The sequence below is a fragment of the Cuculus canorus genome, chromosome 3 (assembly GCF_017976375.1).
Source record: "Cuculus canorus isolate bCucCan1 chromosome 3, bCucCan1.pri, whole genome shotgun sequence".
Classification (NCBI taxonomy): domain Eukaryota; kingdom Metazoa; phylum Chordata; class Aves; order Cuculiformes; family Cuculidae; genus Cuculus; species Cuculus canorus.
In genome coordinates this window covers 5,123,026-5,140,729 of record NC_071403.1, presented here as the reverse complement: position 1 = coordinate 5,140,729, position 17,704 = coordinate 5,123,026, and the positions used below count along the sequence as shown (strand labels likewise).

The following is a 17,704-nucleotide window of genomic DNA, read 5'->3' as shown; positions in this document are numbered from 1 at the left end:
AACTAATCAACCCAAGAAGCTGTTAGTGCCTATTGATTCACTTCTTCCTTTGGGATCTTCGGTGGACAAAATGAGCCCAAATTTCCAGTCCGCAACATATTAAACTCACAGCTATGACAGAAAAGGATAGTACAGAAGCTGTTTGTGCCATTTCCTTACCTGACAGGAAACTAATAATTATGTATCAAGAGCACAAGTGCAGCAGACAAAGCACGCAGCCATCAGCACCTCTGCAGTGCCAGAAAGTTCATTTAATAGATGCAGCAATGGTAAAAATTACAGAGAGAGCGTTCTGCTAGCAAGTCCCATTGATAACTGCACCTTGTTTTACTGCACCAACTATATTTGAGTTCACCTTCATGATCATTTACTATGAGAGATCATGACACAGAGAGCTCTGGTCTAAACAAAAACCAAACTCCAAATAATTCACTTATCTGGTCTAAAATTGCTTGAACATAGCATTGACAAAAGCATAAGCTTTTAGATGTATTTCCTCTTTTTATTTGTATGAAAGTACTCATAGCTAAACAACCCACACGCACTGCCTCAAGAGTTCTATTCCACGAAAGGCTGGAAATAAAAATAAATTTAAAGAAATACATAAATTTAAATAAAATGCAACCCACATCAAGAAACACTGACTTCTCTGTTTCAAAGCTGCATACCTACCCTCGTTCCTTTTTTTTAGGAATGGCAAAACATGTTGTATTTTGCCGCTATCTTCATTTCCAGGACAGAAACTGAATGTGCTGCTCATACTGTGTGAAAAGTGCTCAAAACCATTATCATAACAAAGACCCGTGCTGAAGAGGGAAGGAAGGAGGGAAGAACAGCCTTAGCATCTGTCTAAGGTTCACAGAAGTGACCACGCAGTAACGAGGAAGGACTTCTGACTTGGCTGAAGAGTTCCCGTTGGCAAGGGATGGATCATTGCTGGGAAATATTTATAAAGGGAATCAGAGCTGGCTGCAAGTATACCCAGAAGGCGGTGGATGTCCATCAAAGCCGGTGGGTTATTTCTGCCAGCTGCAGCTGGAGAAAAAGAGGGTTATGATTCAAAGAAATAACCAAGCTTCTCCCCACCAGGTCATTAGTACCCTCACACTGTTTTCCCTTATGATCTTGTTAGTAACATCTGTACAGAGCTCGTAACTCCTTTTCTTCCAATTGACTTTATAACTGCTAATGTATCCCGGTTGCTGCTGGATGGTTAAGTTATGGGAGATGGAAAGAAACTGAGAAGGGACATCAATAAGGCTCTTACAGTGTGCTTGTGGCATAGGAGAAGGAAGTGCAGGATGAAGGTGTCTAGTCTGGGAAGATGCGCTTCTTGAGGCACAAGGTATGTGAAAAAATACGAGTTCTGGATACCAGCTAACATGATAAAGAACATACATTATGCCACTGCATCATACATACACTTTGAATTTAGTAATCAAAATATTTATGATTAATGGAAAGCCACAGATAAATTAAACACTTAAGAAATGAAACATCAATGCCTAATAGAAAAGCTTAATGCAAGCAACAAATGTGCAGCATCCAGTGTTTTATTTAGAGATTAAGATTTTGTACATTTCTCATGTGTTTGGAAAACGAATTGCTGTTTAACCTTTGAAACATCTAATCTTGATAAATACATGTCTTCTTCCAAACCACATTGATGTGGAATGGCTTTGAATTACTTTTTTTATCCTCCCTTTTGAAAGGCTCTGCAGGAAATATTTTTATAGCCAAGTTAAAAGCACTGAAAATAAAAGTTCATAGTAGAAGTACTAACACAGTGACACAAGGGGAAGGTGATCAGTGCTCCTCTGTACCTTTCTTTCCAGGCATAGCTCTCTTCTCCAGTTTAGAAACAGAGAATATCAATACTGACAGAGTAAGCATTGATACTTCAAACTCGTACACAGTGTAGGAAGGGACACTGGGACGTAATTTTCTAGGCTATGGGCAATCCAGGGCCATACTACTTTTAAGGCTAATCGCATATATTCCCCAAGAAATGAGGTTAGGCTTGGTCTGAAGGGCAGCCAGAGGAAAGGACAGCCTGGCAGCACTGGTTCCATCATTCCCAAGGACTTGTTTCTTTATCTGTGGTGCAGTTCCTGTGCTTAAAGCAAAAAAAAGATGCTGTGATAGGGGCACTCTTGAACAAGCAGCCCAAGACTCCCAAGCTGGCCACTCCTGAACTGCTGAACAGATATAAACAAGCTGGGAAACTGCTGCTGCATCTCTCCCTTTCACTCCTCCCTACTCTCTACAGTGTCTGTGTTCTTCCCTAAAGGTTTTGGAGACCTCACTTTTGTTTCTTCCCCTCTTTTTCCTCCCATCCCTCCCTCCCAGTCCAACTCTCTTTACCCCTCCCTCCTTTTTATTAGGCACAACAGCTAAGTCTGCACATTACTGATTTCCTCCAAACATCAGCAGCTGAACACAGACATAGACCTAAAGCTCATAATCTGGCCAAGACAGATCTGGACAAGATTATACACAACGTATACATTTGAACGCAAATGGCATGTTCCATGTTTACAGAGTGTTAATGAGTGTCTTCTTCTTAGTTTGGACTGATTCAGACACAATCAAGCAAGAAAATGGTTCACCTATCTCTCATAGACTTAAATTAAATTCAAACATTCAGTCCTTCTTTTCCTCCAGAGAGAAGCTAAAAATTCCCCCATATAAAATCCCCTGTATCACACCTGAACTCTTTTTTTCTCCTCCTCTCTGCTGAGTATTTAAACACCAGGAATGGAGGAATGGGGAAAATGGAATACAGATATCATTTACTTTGCATCTGCTGGCAACTCCCAAATATATAACAGGTTGGCATAAAAATACTTGCAGTAGCAGCCACATAGAAGCAATAGAAGTTACCGTTATTTTCATACCTAAGTGTGCTTGAGTTGTTATGTACCAAAACCTGACAGGATGTCTTTTCAAAGAGCTTAATTCAAAATTTTCAAACCCAAATTTTACAGTAGCAGGATCCTCCTTTCTCTTATGTCCAAATGAAAGCACTTTTGATGGTGACTGGTATTTCAGATAAATGGTTTTCTTCATATTGATTACACAGAAATATTTCAGCCTCTTTAGATAAATGGTCAGAATCTTACTGACCAGCTCAAAGCCATCACTTCAGGTAACACCAGCTTTTATACCTACTTGAAACACTCCTGTACAAGTCAAGAACAGTTTAGTCATCAAAGGAATACGGATTGAATTCTTATATTGCAAATAAAACTTTAAAAACAATAATCAACACAGGATATTAGCACAGGATCGCACAGACTGGGCTGTAGTCATTATGCAGTGTCTCTTCAGTCCAGGTTTCAGGAAAACCTGAAATAATTATAAAGGCCAAAGTCTATCTGCAATCTGTTCACTAATTATAAACTTTCAAATTCTTGCCAGAAGAGGTGTGTTATTAACTCTATTCCCATGCTCACAGATGAAAATGGAAATGCAGTTTTAACTTCCATTCGAGCACTCGCAGCTAACCGCAAGTCACACTACAGTTCAACACAGTTGTCAAGTTCTCTATGCAATTACCCTTAGTGCAAACTGTGCCTGAAATATAAATAATAGCAAACCAGAGAACAAACTAGTTTATTTTAATTGTAGCTAGTAGGGGAGGGGGAATGAGCTGCAAGCATATATAAGTTCTATTAATCAGATATCAAAAATAAGGTATATTGTTCCTTCTACTTCTCTGAAATTAGTCCATTAAATCAAACTCACAATTGCACATGCAGTCACTCTCATCCTATTTAAAAAAATTATAAAAAGGATTTTTAAATGCATTTTAAAAGAAATTGTTTTCCCCTGTAAGAAAAGAATGTAAATTTAAATCGTCATTTTCTTCTCATCCATGTTATCATGCTCAATAGATTTGTTCTGGTCACAAATTTAATACTTAAAATCTCTTCCTGAGCAATAGCATCATCTGTGATACTCCTTCTGTCTACTCCTTTAGTCTACTCCTCCAGTCTTCGAAAAATAAGCATAAAGCAGGCATTTATCTGTAGTCAGAGCTACGCATAAGTCTTGCTGTTTAGCACCTTTACAGACCAGACTGCAGACTCCAGTATTAAACCACTTTTCTTGCCAGAATTGTAACTTTATAATTAACAATAAAGACATTTCAGAAGTTCATACAAATACCTTTATATGCAAGACCTGATAGAAGCCTCTACGAAAGCAATAGCTTCAGAAAGTTAACACAATACGCAAAATCTTCACACGAAAGCAGGTAATGTAAACAAAACATCCAAGATGTCACTACCTAGAAGAGAACTTCAATGATGGTAAGTAGAAAAGATGACTTCTCTGTATTATCCCATTTGTGTTTCGCATTTCTCCAAATCGTATTGCAATATTAACTCATGAAGAAAAAAGTTTACCTGTGTTCCTGTCAGGTAAAATACAGCAATGCTTCTGCAGTATGCCGGGCAGGACCTGTTGCAACAAAGAAAGAGACGTTTATGTACATATCTATTTTAATATTATACGAAGAAGAGCCAATGATTGCTGAAGTGCACATCGGATCAAGATTTGTGCTTTCATGCTGCACCCAAATTAGCTATCATGCAATGCAAATGCGAACCCTACTCACTACGATCTGCACACAGAGAAGAATTTTACATTATTAGCTGCTTAGTACCTGCTGTAAAGCTATTTTCACCCTTTCCCATAGACTACAATGTCAAAAAGTTGAGTAAAAAACCATAAGAACGTAATTAAGCATGCTCCACTTAGAAAGACAGTATGTTAACAGCTGGTGACGATGCTGTTCCTGATTTTGCATATGTGGCACTGGGACTATGAGGTCTAGCTTTTCATAAATCACTCAGGACCAAATTTCAAAGCACAGTTTCATCACCCAGTTCCAGCAGACAACACAAAACCCCAGAAGCTTGAGTAGGAAACTTGGAGGGATGAGGGGAGAAATGATCCCAAGCTTGTGATTCACCACATCCACCACGCTGAGACGCCGCTGGCAGTCAGCAAGAAATGCTTCAGAAGCCTCACACCACCACTGCCCCTTTCTTACAGGCAGAAGCTCACCCTTCTTCACAGACTTAAACATTGAAGTCAACTGTTTTGGTGCAACCATCTTTAGTGCTCCTACCAGCAAAGACCTGTACTTGAAGACACCAAGATCTTATTTTAATCCATCTTTAAACCTATAATTAACATCCTCTACAATGCTACCAGCATCTGTAAAACTATGCCTTGACGTTTAATGGCTTCTGCTTTGCTGTTTCCAAGCAAAAGCCAATTAAAACTCATGCTCTGAGATGGCCTCTCTAAGTTTTCCCTTGGGGGCCAAAGTGCACCCTTTAAAGTGTGAAAAGTTTTTTAAGAAACCAGTTTCTACAGAGAGGAGACCAGCATAACCCCTGTCTGGAAATGCTGGGTGTCCAACGACGCTAAGAAGACCTCGAGCAGCACCATAGAATCATAGAATAGTTTGGGTTGCAAGGAACCTTAAAGCCCATCTAGTTCCACCCCCTGCCATGGGCAGGGACACCTTCCACTGGCTCAGGCTGCCCAAGGCCCATCAAACCTGGCCTTGAACACCTCCAGGGATGGGGCAGCCACTTCCTCGGGCAACCTCTGCCAGTGTCTCACTATTCTCATGGTGAAGAAATTCTTCCTTATGTCCAGTCTGCATCTGCCCCTCTCCAGTTTATACCCATTCCCCCTTGTCCTATCCCCACAAGCCTTTATGAATACCTCGCATTACGTTTTTTAAATTCAGGAAGGAAAATACTTGAGAGGCATTTTTGGTTTTCGCAGAGACTGCTATTGCTATTTAGCCAAGATTAACAGCCAGGGATGAGACCGCTAAGAGTCAGACACTTTCTGGCCCTGCAGCAGCATCATGCGTCCCCATCCCTCGCTGGGGGACTTCTCCAAGACACGTTCCAGTAACCCTGGGGTGATGAACACCTCAGCTTGAGTGTACTCCAGCATAACAAATTAAAGTCTTAAGAAACTTGCTGCACCGTGCTTCTTCCTGAATGCACACATGCAGAGGCAGGGCTGCTCCAAAACTGTGCTTTTACTGCCATTATAAGCTCAAAAGTCAGTCTGTGGTTAGAAAGCTGCCCTGGACAAAAAGCAGTGAGAACTGTGAGGATGATAAGAGCTCCCTTCCCAACTCTCTCTATCTCTACTGAAGGCAAAACATTTAAATGCAATGTCTTAAGAAAAAAAAAAATAATAATAACAGAAAAATCACTAATTCTGGTATAATTCTGAAGCTGAACTTACGGATAAAAGGGGAAACAAACTGAGTTTAAGTGCCAGATGTCAGGCACAGGGCAATCAAGTCAAATTCCCAGAGATCCATCTCAGCAGATCCCCACAACTGCTTTGTTGCAAATAGAATCATAGAACGGTTTGTGTTGGAAGAGGCCTTAAAGATCATCGAGTTCCAACCCCCCTGCCATGGGCAGGGACACCTCCCACTGGCTCAGGCTGCCCAAGGCCCATCCAACCTGGCCTGGAACACCTCCAGGGATGGGGCAGCCACAGCTTCTCTGGGCAACCTGGGCCAGGGCCTCACCACTCTCACAGGAAAAAAGTTTCTTCCTACTATCCTACCTAAATCTCCCCTCTGTCAGCTTAAAACCATTACCCATTGTCCTATGACTGTATTCCCCAATAAAGAGCCTCTTCCCAGCTTTCCTGTAGTCAATTATGGTCACATTTGGCACTTCATCACGTTACTACACATACGTCTTATAAACACGTTTGACTTGCTAAGTAGCTTATTTATCTCAACCTCCTTTTAGCTCCCTCTTTCAGACACACATGGACTTTTGCCCTAGTGTAGGATCTATAACTTCTGGAGGCTGCCAGAGCAGCGCTTCCTCCCCTAGAGAGGACATAGGTTCTCACAGGTCACCCTTCTCCCTCGAAGTAGTCTCTAAACTATCCTGTTTGCTTCAGGGAGGACTATTTGAGGGAACAAAATAGTTCTGGAACCAAAGTATCACCTTGCCTTATTCCGATGCACAGGCAGCACACAACTCGTATTTTAAGAAGAATCCACAGCACAAATAACAATCTTTTGAAAACCACACTCATCATTCTACAGTGGTTTTAAAATTAGAAAATAAAAAAAAAATAATAATTCTTAGGAGTATAACATCATACGTACAAACTGTAGCATTTTCCTTATGGCCACGGATATAAATAACAGCACAGACTTATGCACATCAAAAGCATAAAAATTAGAAGCAGAGAACAAAGAAATCCTAAAATGAACAGAGACAGTCTTTCAAAGCAGTGTAGCACAAAGACTGAAGTTAGAGAAAAAAAAAAAATACTGTCTTAGTCAGACATAAAGTAACATTTAGTTCCTAGTGAATCTGTCACATTTTCTCCCTGCATTTGCAAACCATGGGGAAGCATCGTGAATTTATTAGGAGCACCCAGTTAATCAAATTAAGACTGAAATTAAAAGAAGGGACAGAAAAAGCAGGTTTGGAATAGCAAGACTACTTCAATGAGGAAAAAAAAAAAGAGGTAGTATATATTTTTTCCTTGCTGATAGACTGGATGTAGATAACAGAATAGTCATGCTGAAAAGCACGAGCTGGAAAACCATTTATTTGCCCCTTCCCTTCACTCTCTTAAGTAGGCAAACAGCATGGCAGAGGCTAAAACAATGCTTCCTTCTCCCCAACCCTTTAATATGTTTACCCTGCACAAAGCCAGTTTCTGGCTGGTAGGAGTTTGATATCAACCTCCCACTTCCTTATCTACAGTATACAGATTTTTACACTGTACCCATCTCCATGGTATCCAAGAGCCTGTTCACACTGCTCTCCTCCCACTTTGTCCCACTCCGTTTCTCTCCTCCCCAGAGAAAATAACAGGAGAATTCCTCAGCAAAACTCTCACCTTTCCCTGCACTGGGATCTTCTTTCTCCTGCTGCTTACCTTTCATTCATTTGCACGCTGTAATCCCTGGGTTATTCCTTATGTCTCAAAGATTTCTCTTTAATTTCATAGATAATTCATAGATTATTTATTTTTATTTCTCAATTTGGAACTTTACCTATACATTGGAGTCAGGTTCTTCACCCAAATCAGACTTGAAATGATTTCTGCTATAGAAATCAAAACACGTGAGCAAATGGAAGGATTCACAATAACAAAACACAGAGAGAGCAGAATACTATTTTAGAACATTCTTCTTTTTCCTCAGCCAAAGAGAAACAGGTTTCAATTATATTAAACTGATGATTTAAGCTTCAGCTGTTTTATAAGCTCTCAGCTGGGAGCTAAGGCATTGCAATACTAAATTAAAACTGGACGCATAGATGCAGAAACAGAATAAATAATACAGCAGGTGGTACGTCCTTAACATCAAGGTGCCTCCCTGGCAGTAGCCAAATGAGCTCTGGCCCACAGTACACAGTTAGGAGCTCACAGGTTTGCAGTCTTTGCTCATGGTACCAAGCCAAAAGCTTCCTCAAATTCAGTGGAAAAAATCTCATTTATGTTGGTAGGTATTGATCAGGACCTACCTTTATTTGTTTGCACTAGAGCTTGCTATCCTTAGTGATATACATATATATATATATATATATTGCTATATATCCTTAGAGATATATATATATATATATATCTGTCATAATATAGTTTTCAAATATTTAGTTGTAGCTATACATAATATAGGCATCCGGAAAGTTTCTCAGAGCCACACAGGGTAGTTACGTAGCTGCTTATAATTTAATACAGCTTATATTTTTATATGCTTGCTTGGAAACTTTCCTTCATTTCATGATAATAAAACATCAGGGTCCTCTGAGTGCTTTTTGGAGTGGTTTAAAAAGAACTAGAATTAATTCCTAAAAAAATCATTTCAAGTTTGGGAAAGCACTAACCTCTAACACAAGTTAAAACACAAAAAAAACTTACAGAGGAGCAGAAGCATGTGAAAAATAATTCTAGTGTGGAAAAATGCCTCTGGGAAAGGAATATCTACTCACTTAAAAGATTCTGCTGCACAAAGATATTCAGGCTTCTCTATGATACCTAATGATGTTCTGCTCTCTGCTCTATTTATAATTGGACTAAGATGGCCATAGAAAAGTGAGCTGGGTTCTGCTTTCTTTTTCAGTCATTCAACTGAAAATGAATGTTTCACAGGACCAAATTTACCGAACACCCAATACAGAAGTCCAACTGCTCTATAGGCTGAGTTAATCTAGAAGTTAACAAGGATTTATACTGTTGTCTGTAACTTGCTGGAAGGAAGGAACCTCAGCTTGAACTTCAAGTCCCAAGCTGAGTGTGGTATTTGTCTCTGCTTTTTACATCCTAGAAATCCAGTGATCCTAATGACTGGAAAGACAGAACATACCCTTTTGGCCATGCCATCCACACAGGTCGTGTTTGTAACCCTTGTGCTTACATTCAACCACTTTGAAGGACTGCCTCTGAGATATCCTCCTGCCCTCCTAACCTCCCACCCGCACAAAACTCTTACAATTAGCATGTGAAACATTTTGATTGCAAGAATACGGTCATATGCAGAAGAAAATGTGTCAAACGTGGTAGGCAAATACCAATTGATTTATAAAACGTCTGAGAAAATGTATTCTGGAATTTGAGCTTTACTTATGCTCAAATGGTTACAAAGAAATGGTCCTTGGGCAGAGTCAACCCAAGTGTGACTTGCATCTTCTGTGGAATCCATACAGGACTGAAGAGAAGTGAGGTTGGATGTTTTGGTGTGACCCAGTGAGTCCTTGTCTTGGTTTTGAAATGTTGTGTGACATCTTCTGTAAAGGTAGGTCTGGGCACCTCCTAGACCTTCCTATCATTCACACCCCCATGCTAAGCATCGCTGCTTTCCTATGATCTACACAGATCTTGTGGAAGGAATTCTACTTGTTTTCACTATAAGGACCATAGTCACTCTATCCCTTGTTTACTTTTCCTTGTATTTTTCTCAGGGTATTTCTCTCAGGGTTTTCCTTTTACGCAAGATTTTGTCAGTTACTGCAGAGATGCTTTGAGATATTGTTTGTAACAACTAGATCTTAAAACCGCTTGCGTTTCTCTGAATGTCTTTGCTGCCTCCTGTCATTACAGGGGCATAACTATATTATCAGTTTCCTTTTTATTATTGTTTCTTTCTATTTTGATCTTCATACCCGAGGACTTAACCTCTGTCCCAGCGACACTGTTAAAAGGAGAAGGTTCCTACAACTTTGGAACCAATTCCTTGCCGCTTCTTAAGGAGAAAGGAAACACTCGGGATCTGGCTGATCACAGCAGCCAGTCAGCTAACAGCTCTGTAAAAGCATCTGCCTTGAGACAGAGCGTGAAAAGTAGGCAAGGTTTGCCATTTGCAAGCTGCTGGGTGATACAAACCATCATAAATCAAAGGTTTATCACTGTAGCATTACCACATTTCTTCTCTCGGAGCAGACAGGTTCGTGTAACCAGGTGCTGAAATGCTACATCAAGATATTGCCTTCAGCTTCCCAACAATATGCAGTTGGTTCAACCTACAAGTAGCTAAAAATGAACTTCATTCCACTCTCACAAGCATAATTATATTTGGCTATGCTTTTTAAGGGGCATCTAGGGAGTGTATCAACAAAATATCTGTTATCGTTTCAGATCCTGTAAGAACTCAAAAGCAAGCGAAGATTACCAGTGGGTCTCTTCTGTGTCTCACTTGAAGCTGTTTTTGATACAACCCACACCAGCATCAGCAACAGTTCCAAGTTACTTGTCAAACAGGTCCTCGAAATATCTGGCTCTGGAGGAAGAGAGCAGCAGAACCAGAGGGACCTGCCCTCCTAGGGCTTAACCCAAACCCACAATTGGCGTGGGTTCCTTGCCAACACAACGCAGCCCCTGCTTACAATGACAACGCCAGGGCAAGTAGAAACTATTAAGACTTTATTTTGTTGTGTGTATTTGGTACTGCTGAAAATAGGAGAGATTTTGCAAGACCTTTCAATTATTCCCTGCTAGCTGTCAGTTCCCTTGCCCTCCCAAGGAGACAACCTTTCACCGTAGATCCTGATGAGCTGCACCCCGCTGCAAAGTCAGCCTGCGCCAAAACGTCTCCCACCCACGGCGGGTCGAGAAAGAAGCCTGTCCTGTCAGTTTATTTCATTGTATTCTGATGAAATGGCCCAGACTTGTCCAATTATGCTTCTTCGAGATTTTACTAGATTGCTGTTGTCTGATAGCGATTTCACATGTAGACTGGTGAACCTTCATGCTAATTTAACGTCAAAACAGAACTTGCTAATATTTCATCTGCTTCGTGGGGGTTTTAGTAAAAGTATTTTCTTCTCTTATCATCCTCTATCTTAGTCCACCATTCCCAAAGAGATACTGAGAACATAAATAAAACATCAAGATCTTGTTGAAAGGACGAGTTACACTGAAACAAGATAAATCGTATTTACCATACATCAAATACTTTGATATTGTATCAATGTGCTGATCCTGTCATATCAAATCACATTTAAATATGTATATTGTCTCCTTTTCTTTTTTAATAAAAAGAAATGTTGGGTTAAGGAAGATAAACCTCAAAATATTCTGAAAACATTACAACACCCATGCTAATATGTGTTCTTTCAGATTGCATTGCATCTCAAAAAAATGGAAATTTGCTAGAACCTTTTCCACGATTAAAGGAATTATTGACACCAACAACAGAAGCAACATTTCCTACCGGAGTTTTCCACTAGAAGTGGCAGACATTTAAGTAGTGAGGAGCTCACTGACTACATAATCTATTTTGTATATCTGAATCAAAACTAAACAAGGGAAAGGAGCCCAGGTAGCATAGCTCAGCTCCATGCACCATCTTTGGCTTCATTATTCCTCTTATCCAAGTCACTATGCCAAGTTAAACTCAAACACAGTTTTGATCATTTTTTGATGGCCCAGCAAAGAAAACATGATTATTATTGTGTTACAATTCAGATTCGTGTTAGTATGAATCCCTATTAGCATGAACTAATTTTAATTGTCCTATGACTAACAAGTACTTATATACATGAATCCTTTAAAAGTTCATCTAAAGTGTAATTCCTCCTCATAGCTTTCATAAGAATATAACATGCAGACTAAATAGAGTAAGTAGGCAAGCCTGTGGGGAAAAATAATTATGTACTCTGAAAGTTAGCAGCACATCTAGCTCCGAAGTGATCCCAAATAATGCTTAAAGACAATCTTTCCCCTATTTAATAGCACAGGAAAGTAAGTGGTCTGCTTGCAAAAGGCACAAAACCTATTTCTTTCTGACTTCCTTGTCCGTATTTACACTCTTTGAGAAAAATGTATTGGCAACAACAAAAACTCCTTTATATCTTTGACTTTTCAGAAGAGAACACTCCCTACTGATAGAACCAAAGTGATCCATATAGTTGTGACCTCCAGGTCCAATTATTGCAATTTGCTGGACTTACAAGAGAATCCACAAACGATTTAAGATGCTTCAGCCTGAACACAGCATGACAAATACAAGTCTGTTGGAAGCACATCAGTTTGTTGTTTAAATAATTACATGATTTTACCACTGCTCAAAACCAGGCCTTCAAAAACTTGGAATATGCATTGTCAAAGTTCTCTGAATCTGAGAGATGACAGTACCCACAAAGTGCTCTGAATCTGAGAGGGGATGATGTTGTCCCTCCCAGTGTAACATTGCTGGGAGGAAGAGACCAAGACTTTCAAGTTGATGCTGTAATTTCTTCTTGCACTTCAGGACAAAAGCAATTGTATTTTCAGCTTTCCTTCAGATGAAATATTCCTAACCAACTCGTCAGAAGTACAGTCAATGCACTACACATAAAGCGACCGGGTAAATAAATTCACTTGCTCCTGTAATTGAACCTCAGAAATGTGTTTTGATGTAAACCAGAAATCACAAACATTTCCTCTGCCTGTTACGTCCATTATCAGCAGCGACTTCTCCTACCTAATGGCAGTACCTAGATGTAAGATATCCCCTCTCTCATGTGGATCATGGGTCAGAAACAACTGTAGAAGGCCCATAATACTCCAAAGGTTGGTCATAAATCTCCACAGAGACTCTTGGGCAAGAGCCCAAGACTTATCTTGGGATGAAGGAGGAATGACCAGAGACAGCCCTTGAAGGGAGGCTAACTAAAGAGTTGAGATGGGCTTGTTCAGCCGGGAGAAGAGAAGGCTCCGAGGAGATCTTATAGTGACCCTCCAGTACCTGAAAGAGGCTACAAGAAAGGGAGGAGACTATTCATCTCCAACTGGAGAGGGACTATTCATGGTATGGGAATGGTTATAAACTGGAGAGGGGCAGATTTAGGCTTGATATAAGGAAGAATTTCTTCACCGTGAGGGTGGTGAGGCCCTGGCACAGGTTGCCCAGGGAAGCTGTGGCTGCCCCATCCCTGGAGGTGTTCCAGGCCAGGTTGGATGGGCCTTGGGCAGCCTGAGCCAGTGGGAGGTGTTCCTGCCCATGGTGGAGGGGTTGTAACTGAATGATCTTTAAGGTCCCTTCCAACCCAAACTAATCTATGATTCTATGAACGAAGACCCCCACGGCCATGGAACACAGCAGCTAGTGATTTCTAGAGGCTGGAAGGTGACTGAGTCTGATTCCCAGGTCAAAAAAAAAACGGAAGTAAGCGTAACAGTAGTCAGATATTCCCTTTTGTGGGGCAGAGACACCTATCTGCTGACTAGACCAGGAGTTTGCTGCTTGCCTGTAGCCCAGTTCCAGCATATCTTATCAAGGATCAAGGAAGAGATCGCTTAAGTTATCTGGATATACCAAGTCCATAGGGGTGGGTGGAATATATCTAAGGAATCCAAGGGTGATGACTATGAGTCCTTGCTCTGACATACACAATTTTAATATATTAGATTTACTGTACTAATACAGTCAAATATCACACTAAAATATAACATGAAAACACAGCATTCACTCCACCCTCCCATAAATGTATTTATAACAGACATATGTAGTTTCTATTTCTACCAATGAATCTTAAGTTTGAATAATGAGCACATTTACATCCACCTGCAAATCTGAAAAGCCTCACAGAAGCACAGTAACTCTAGGAGCCAGCAAAAGACAGCTATTCCCTCAGAAGTAACAAAGAAGTCACCCCAGGGCTACAATTCTTAAATTAATTTAAGAGTAAGCTGTAGAGAGCGATTTGGTGCAAGAAATTGCTCATGAAAAAAAAAGAAATTTGACTGAGTTGTTATGATTTATTTATGTTTAAGCATCTGATTATGTTTTGAGCAAATAAATTCCAGGGCTTGCTATATATATGGGAGCAGAACAAACATCTTCATTTTCGTTCTCTAAAATATGAAACATGATAATAATAGTTCCTTTTTCCCCTGCATTAATCTGTTCTATTTAGACACAAATACGTCTGTGCAATGCCTAGGCTGTGAGGTCTCCTAGTTGGAGACGATGGTACTACAGCCGTACAGATAAATGCGAGAAAGCAGTCCTGCTGGGGAAAAGGATGCTCTGGTATTATTCTTGTTTCTACGGTACCATGAGTGTCCACAACGCAACGGCAGCGTGGTTTGGGCAGATAAAAGTGCGTACAGAGCAAACCTACAGCACATTACAATGAAAGTTTTTAAGCCAGAGGAACTTTAAGCCCTCTAGCAGATAGGTCCTGGCTACCTCCTTGCATTCATCACTCACCAGAGTCAGTGGATAGACTGCCAGCACGCACACATGCACTGCAGATACCACTCCCGCCGTCCCTGTCACAGAGATTTCTCTTCTCCTCACTTATTTCTCCTGATTAGAAGTCATAGTCCACCTCATGGGTCAGCTTGGATCCTACACGCCAAGCTGCTCTTTCCACAGGGCTCGGGGCTGAATCCCTGCCAGGCAGAAGGGGATTCAGCAGATCTACACGAAGGAAAATCATCCTCCTGACTCAGAAACGGGCTCCAGTGAGCACACCAAACACAGCACTGGAGAAGTGGAGGTGCCTGTCCATCGGGGACAAGGCTGGACCTGGTTGGCACCAACCTGCATCATGCCCCTGGTGCCTCACTAGGCAGTACTTGACCCCTCAAAGGTTTTGTTGGAGGAGAGATGAGATGTCTCCTTGCTTCCATTTGACTCCTACACTGCTGAATAAAGCAAATCATCACTTGGTTCCTTCAAGTTTTAGTCTGGGAAAGTGTTGTGGAATATATTTTTATTGTGGCTTGTCATAAGGACATTTTTAATGCACAACATCAATAAACTATGTGATCCAACAGCATAGATTATTCAGATAATAATAATGTATACAAGGTAAATGCCAGTGAATCCCAAGTGTTATTTCTCCTTGCTGCTCTGAGTATACTTAAATTGTATTTCAGATTTACATGTGGAGCACAGGGACCTTAAATATTTTGATACCTGTATTTGCACTGCAGAAACAGATCCATTAAACGTATGAAATAGAGTAATAGTCCTTCCTTGCATCTTTGTTAGAAAGAAACTAATCTTCATTAAAAATTAAAGTTTATGGGTTTGTACTAGAACTTGGCAACAAAACCCTCCCAACGGTCTGCTTTATTCTACTGTGTAGGAGTCATGGATATACAAAGAAATTCAGTTCAAAAATTATGAGTAAGGTGAGGGAGGATGTTTAAAGTACAAAAGTTAACATGCACAGAAAAAAAAAGAAACATCCTGTTTACCTGCATTTACGGTCCTGATAGCACAGGCTTTTCTCACTACGAATCAGAGAAGAACTCATGTATCAGAAGTGGTGAATCACGACTTGAACTAGCAAGGAAGTCACGTAATGCTTTATAATTTATTAGTTGTTTGATTATAACATATGGTTGCTTTTAGAGGCTATTTGTTATATCCAATTTCAAGTTTATTAATAGCTAAGAAATAGAAGCCACCTATAGAAGTCGGGGAGAGTGAAGTCCTCTCTCTATTAGGACCAGAAACAGAATCATAGAATCATAGAATCATAGAATCATAGAATCATAGAATCATAGAATCATAGAATCATAGAATAGTTTGGGTTGGAAGGGACCTTAAAGCCCATCCAGTTCCAACCCCTGCCATGGACAGGGACACCTCCCACTGGCTCGGGCTGCCCAAGGCCCATCCAACCTGGCCTGGAACACCTCCAGGGATGGGGCAGCCACAGCTTCTTTGGGCAACCTGGGCCAGGGCCTCACCACCCTCACGGTGAAGACATTCTTCCTTATATCAAGCCTAAATCTGCCCCTCTCCAGTTTATCCCCACTGCCTCTCGTCCTATCCCCACAAGCCTTTGTGAACAGTCCCTCCCCGGCTTTCCTGTAGCCCCTTCAGGTACTGGAATCTGTTAAAACTATCTGGTATTACACTTCAAATATAGCATTTATACATTTGCTGCTTTGGAGAAATTCAGACTCTAGACATAATTAGCACTCTCTGTCCTCAATGGGACTACTGAAAAGGTGAATCAGCTGTCTGAAAACTGGGAACCAGGCACAGTTTTTCCAAAGACGGCTTTGTTGTTTCATGTAAGTCAAGTCCCTTTTGTCATATTTCAGCCCAACACACAAACTGAAGTAGCAGCACACTAAACAACTCACGCATACACAGAACTGGGACATTTCACTCCTGATGGACAACTGCGAGTGTTGGCAGAAAAACAGAGAGGGAAGGGTTATTTTTAGGAATACTTATTTCATAGATTTAGGTTACACAAATCTTTCATGCTAAGAGAACAAACAGAGAAGGATGCCTGTGCCTTGTTCATGCTCTTGGCAATGTTTGGTAGCACAGAGGGTTACAGATTTCAGAACACAAAGCGACTACCCACACCTCCTTCCCCAACGAGCGGGCATTCTTATGGAAATAATAGCTTTCTCTTTAAAACAGAAATGTGTCTTTATTACCCATGTTTCATTTGGTATCGAACAATAGGATAGCTTATTGCGAGCCTCGGTTATTGGGGGAGATTTTGCTGAAGGTGGGATAAAACAAGAAGAGGTCTCAGTAAGCCAGTTATCATGTTTTGAATTCTGGAGGGGATTTTTGAAAAAGGAGACGGTATAATTTATGCAGTCAGTTTCTGAGAATACAAAATGGGAAGAGTGACAGCTTTAATCTGTGAGCTGATGATTCCACACTGTTAAAACCACACATCTTCCATAGATTACTTTAATCTTAATCATTATAGAGTCTACCTATCAGTAGATGACCCAAAGATACATACGCAGAAAGGGTATTTTTGATGCCTATAGAGGTGAAAGATAGACACAAAGCACACTCAGAGGTGTCTATTCCTCTGCAGTTGATGCTCCTTCAGTGCTATGGAAGGAGCCAGAGGGAGCCCGGGGAATCCCCAGTGGTGCTACAAAGCCAACAGTCATCAGAGACGCAATATGCTCTTGGGGATAGTCTTAAACTGAGCACTGGAGATTTCAGCGCTGTCTCACCTCTGAGAAACAGGCAACAGAGACAGACCTCATGTACAAGATGGGAGCTCAAGTCAAACATCTGCCAATTAGAGATGCTAGACTCTTATCTCTTAAAAGGCTACCACAATCAGTTATTGTGAGATAAGATTCATCTTCTCCGATGATTTTCTTGAAGTTGCACAATTAGCAAAACGTTACTCAGAGCATGGAGAACTCTATAATTTAGCGGTCAGAGGACTTGCCAGAAAGAAGAAAAAGC

The 17,704-nt window shown here is 40.7% G+C and overlaps 1 protein-coding gene across 8 annotated transcripts in view; it reads right to left on the bottom strand.

Annotated features, from left to right (window-relative positions):
• DLGAP2 (DLG associated protein 2) overlaps positions 1-17,704 on the bottom strand; it is a 508,423-nt gene that overhangs the window by 417,641 nt on the left and 73,078 nt on the right. For all 8 annotated transcript variants that reach the window (XM_054063034.1, XM_054063036.1, XM_054063035.1 and 5 more), the window contains one exon: positions 4,410-4,464. In XM_054063034.1, the coding sequence (XP_053919009.1) occupies positions 4,410-4,464 (55 nt within the window). Of the gene's footprint in view, positions 1-4,409; positions 4,465-17,704 lie in introns of those variants that run through there.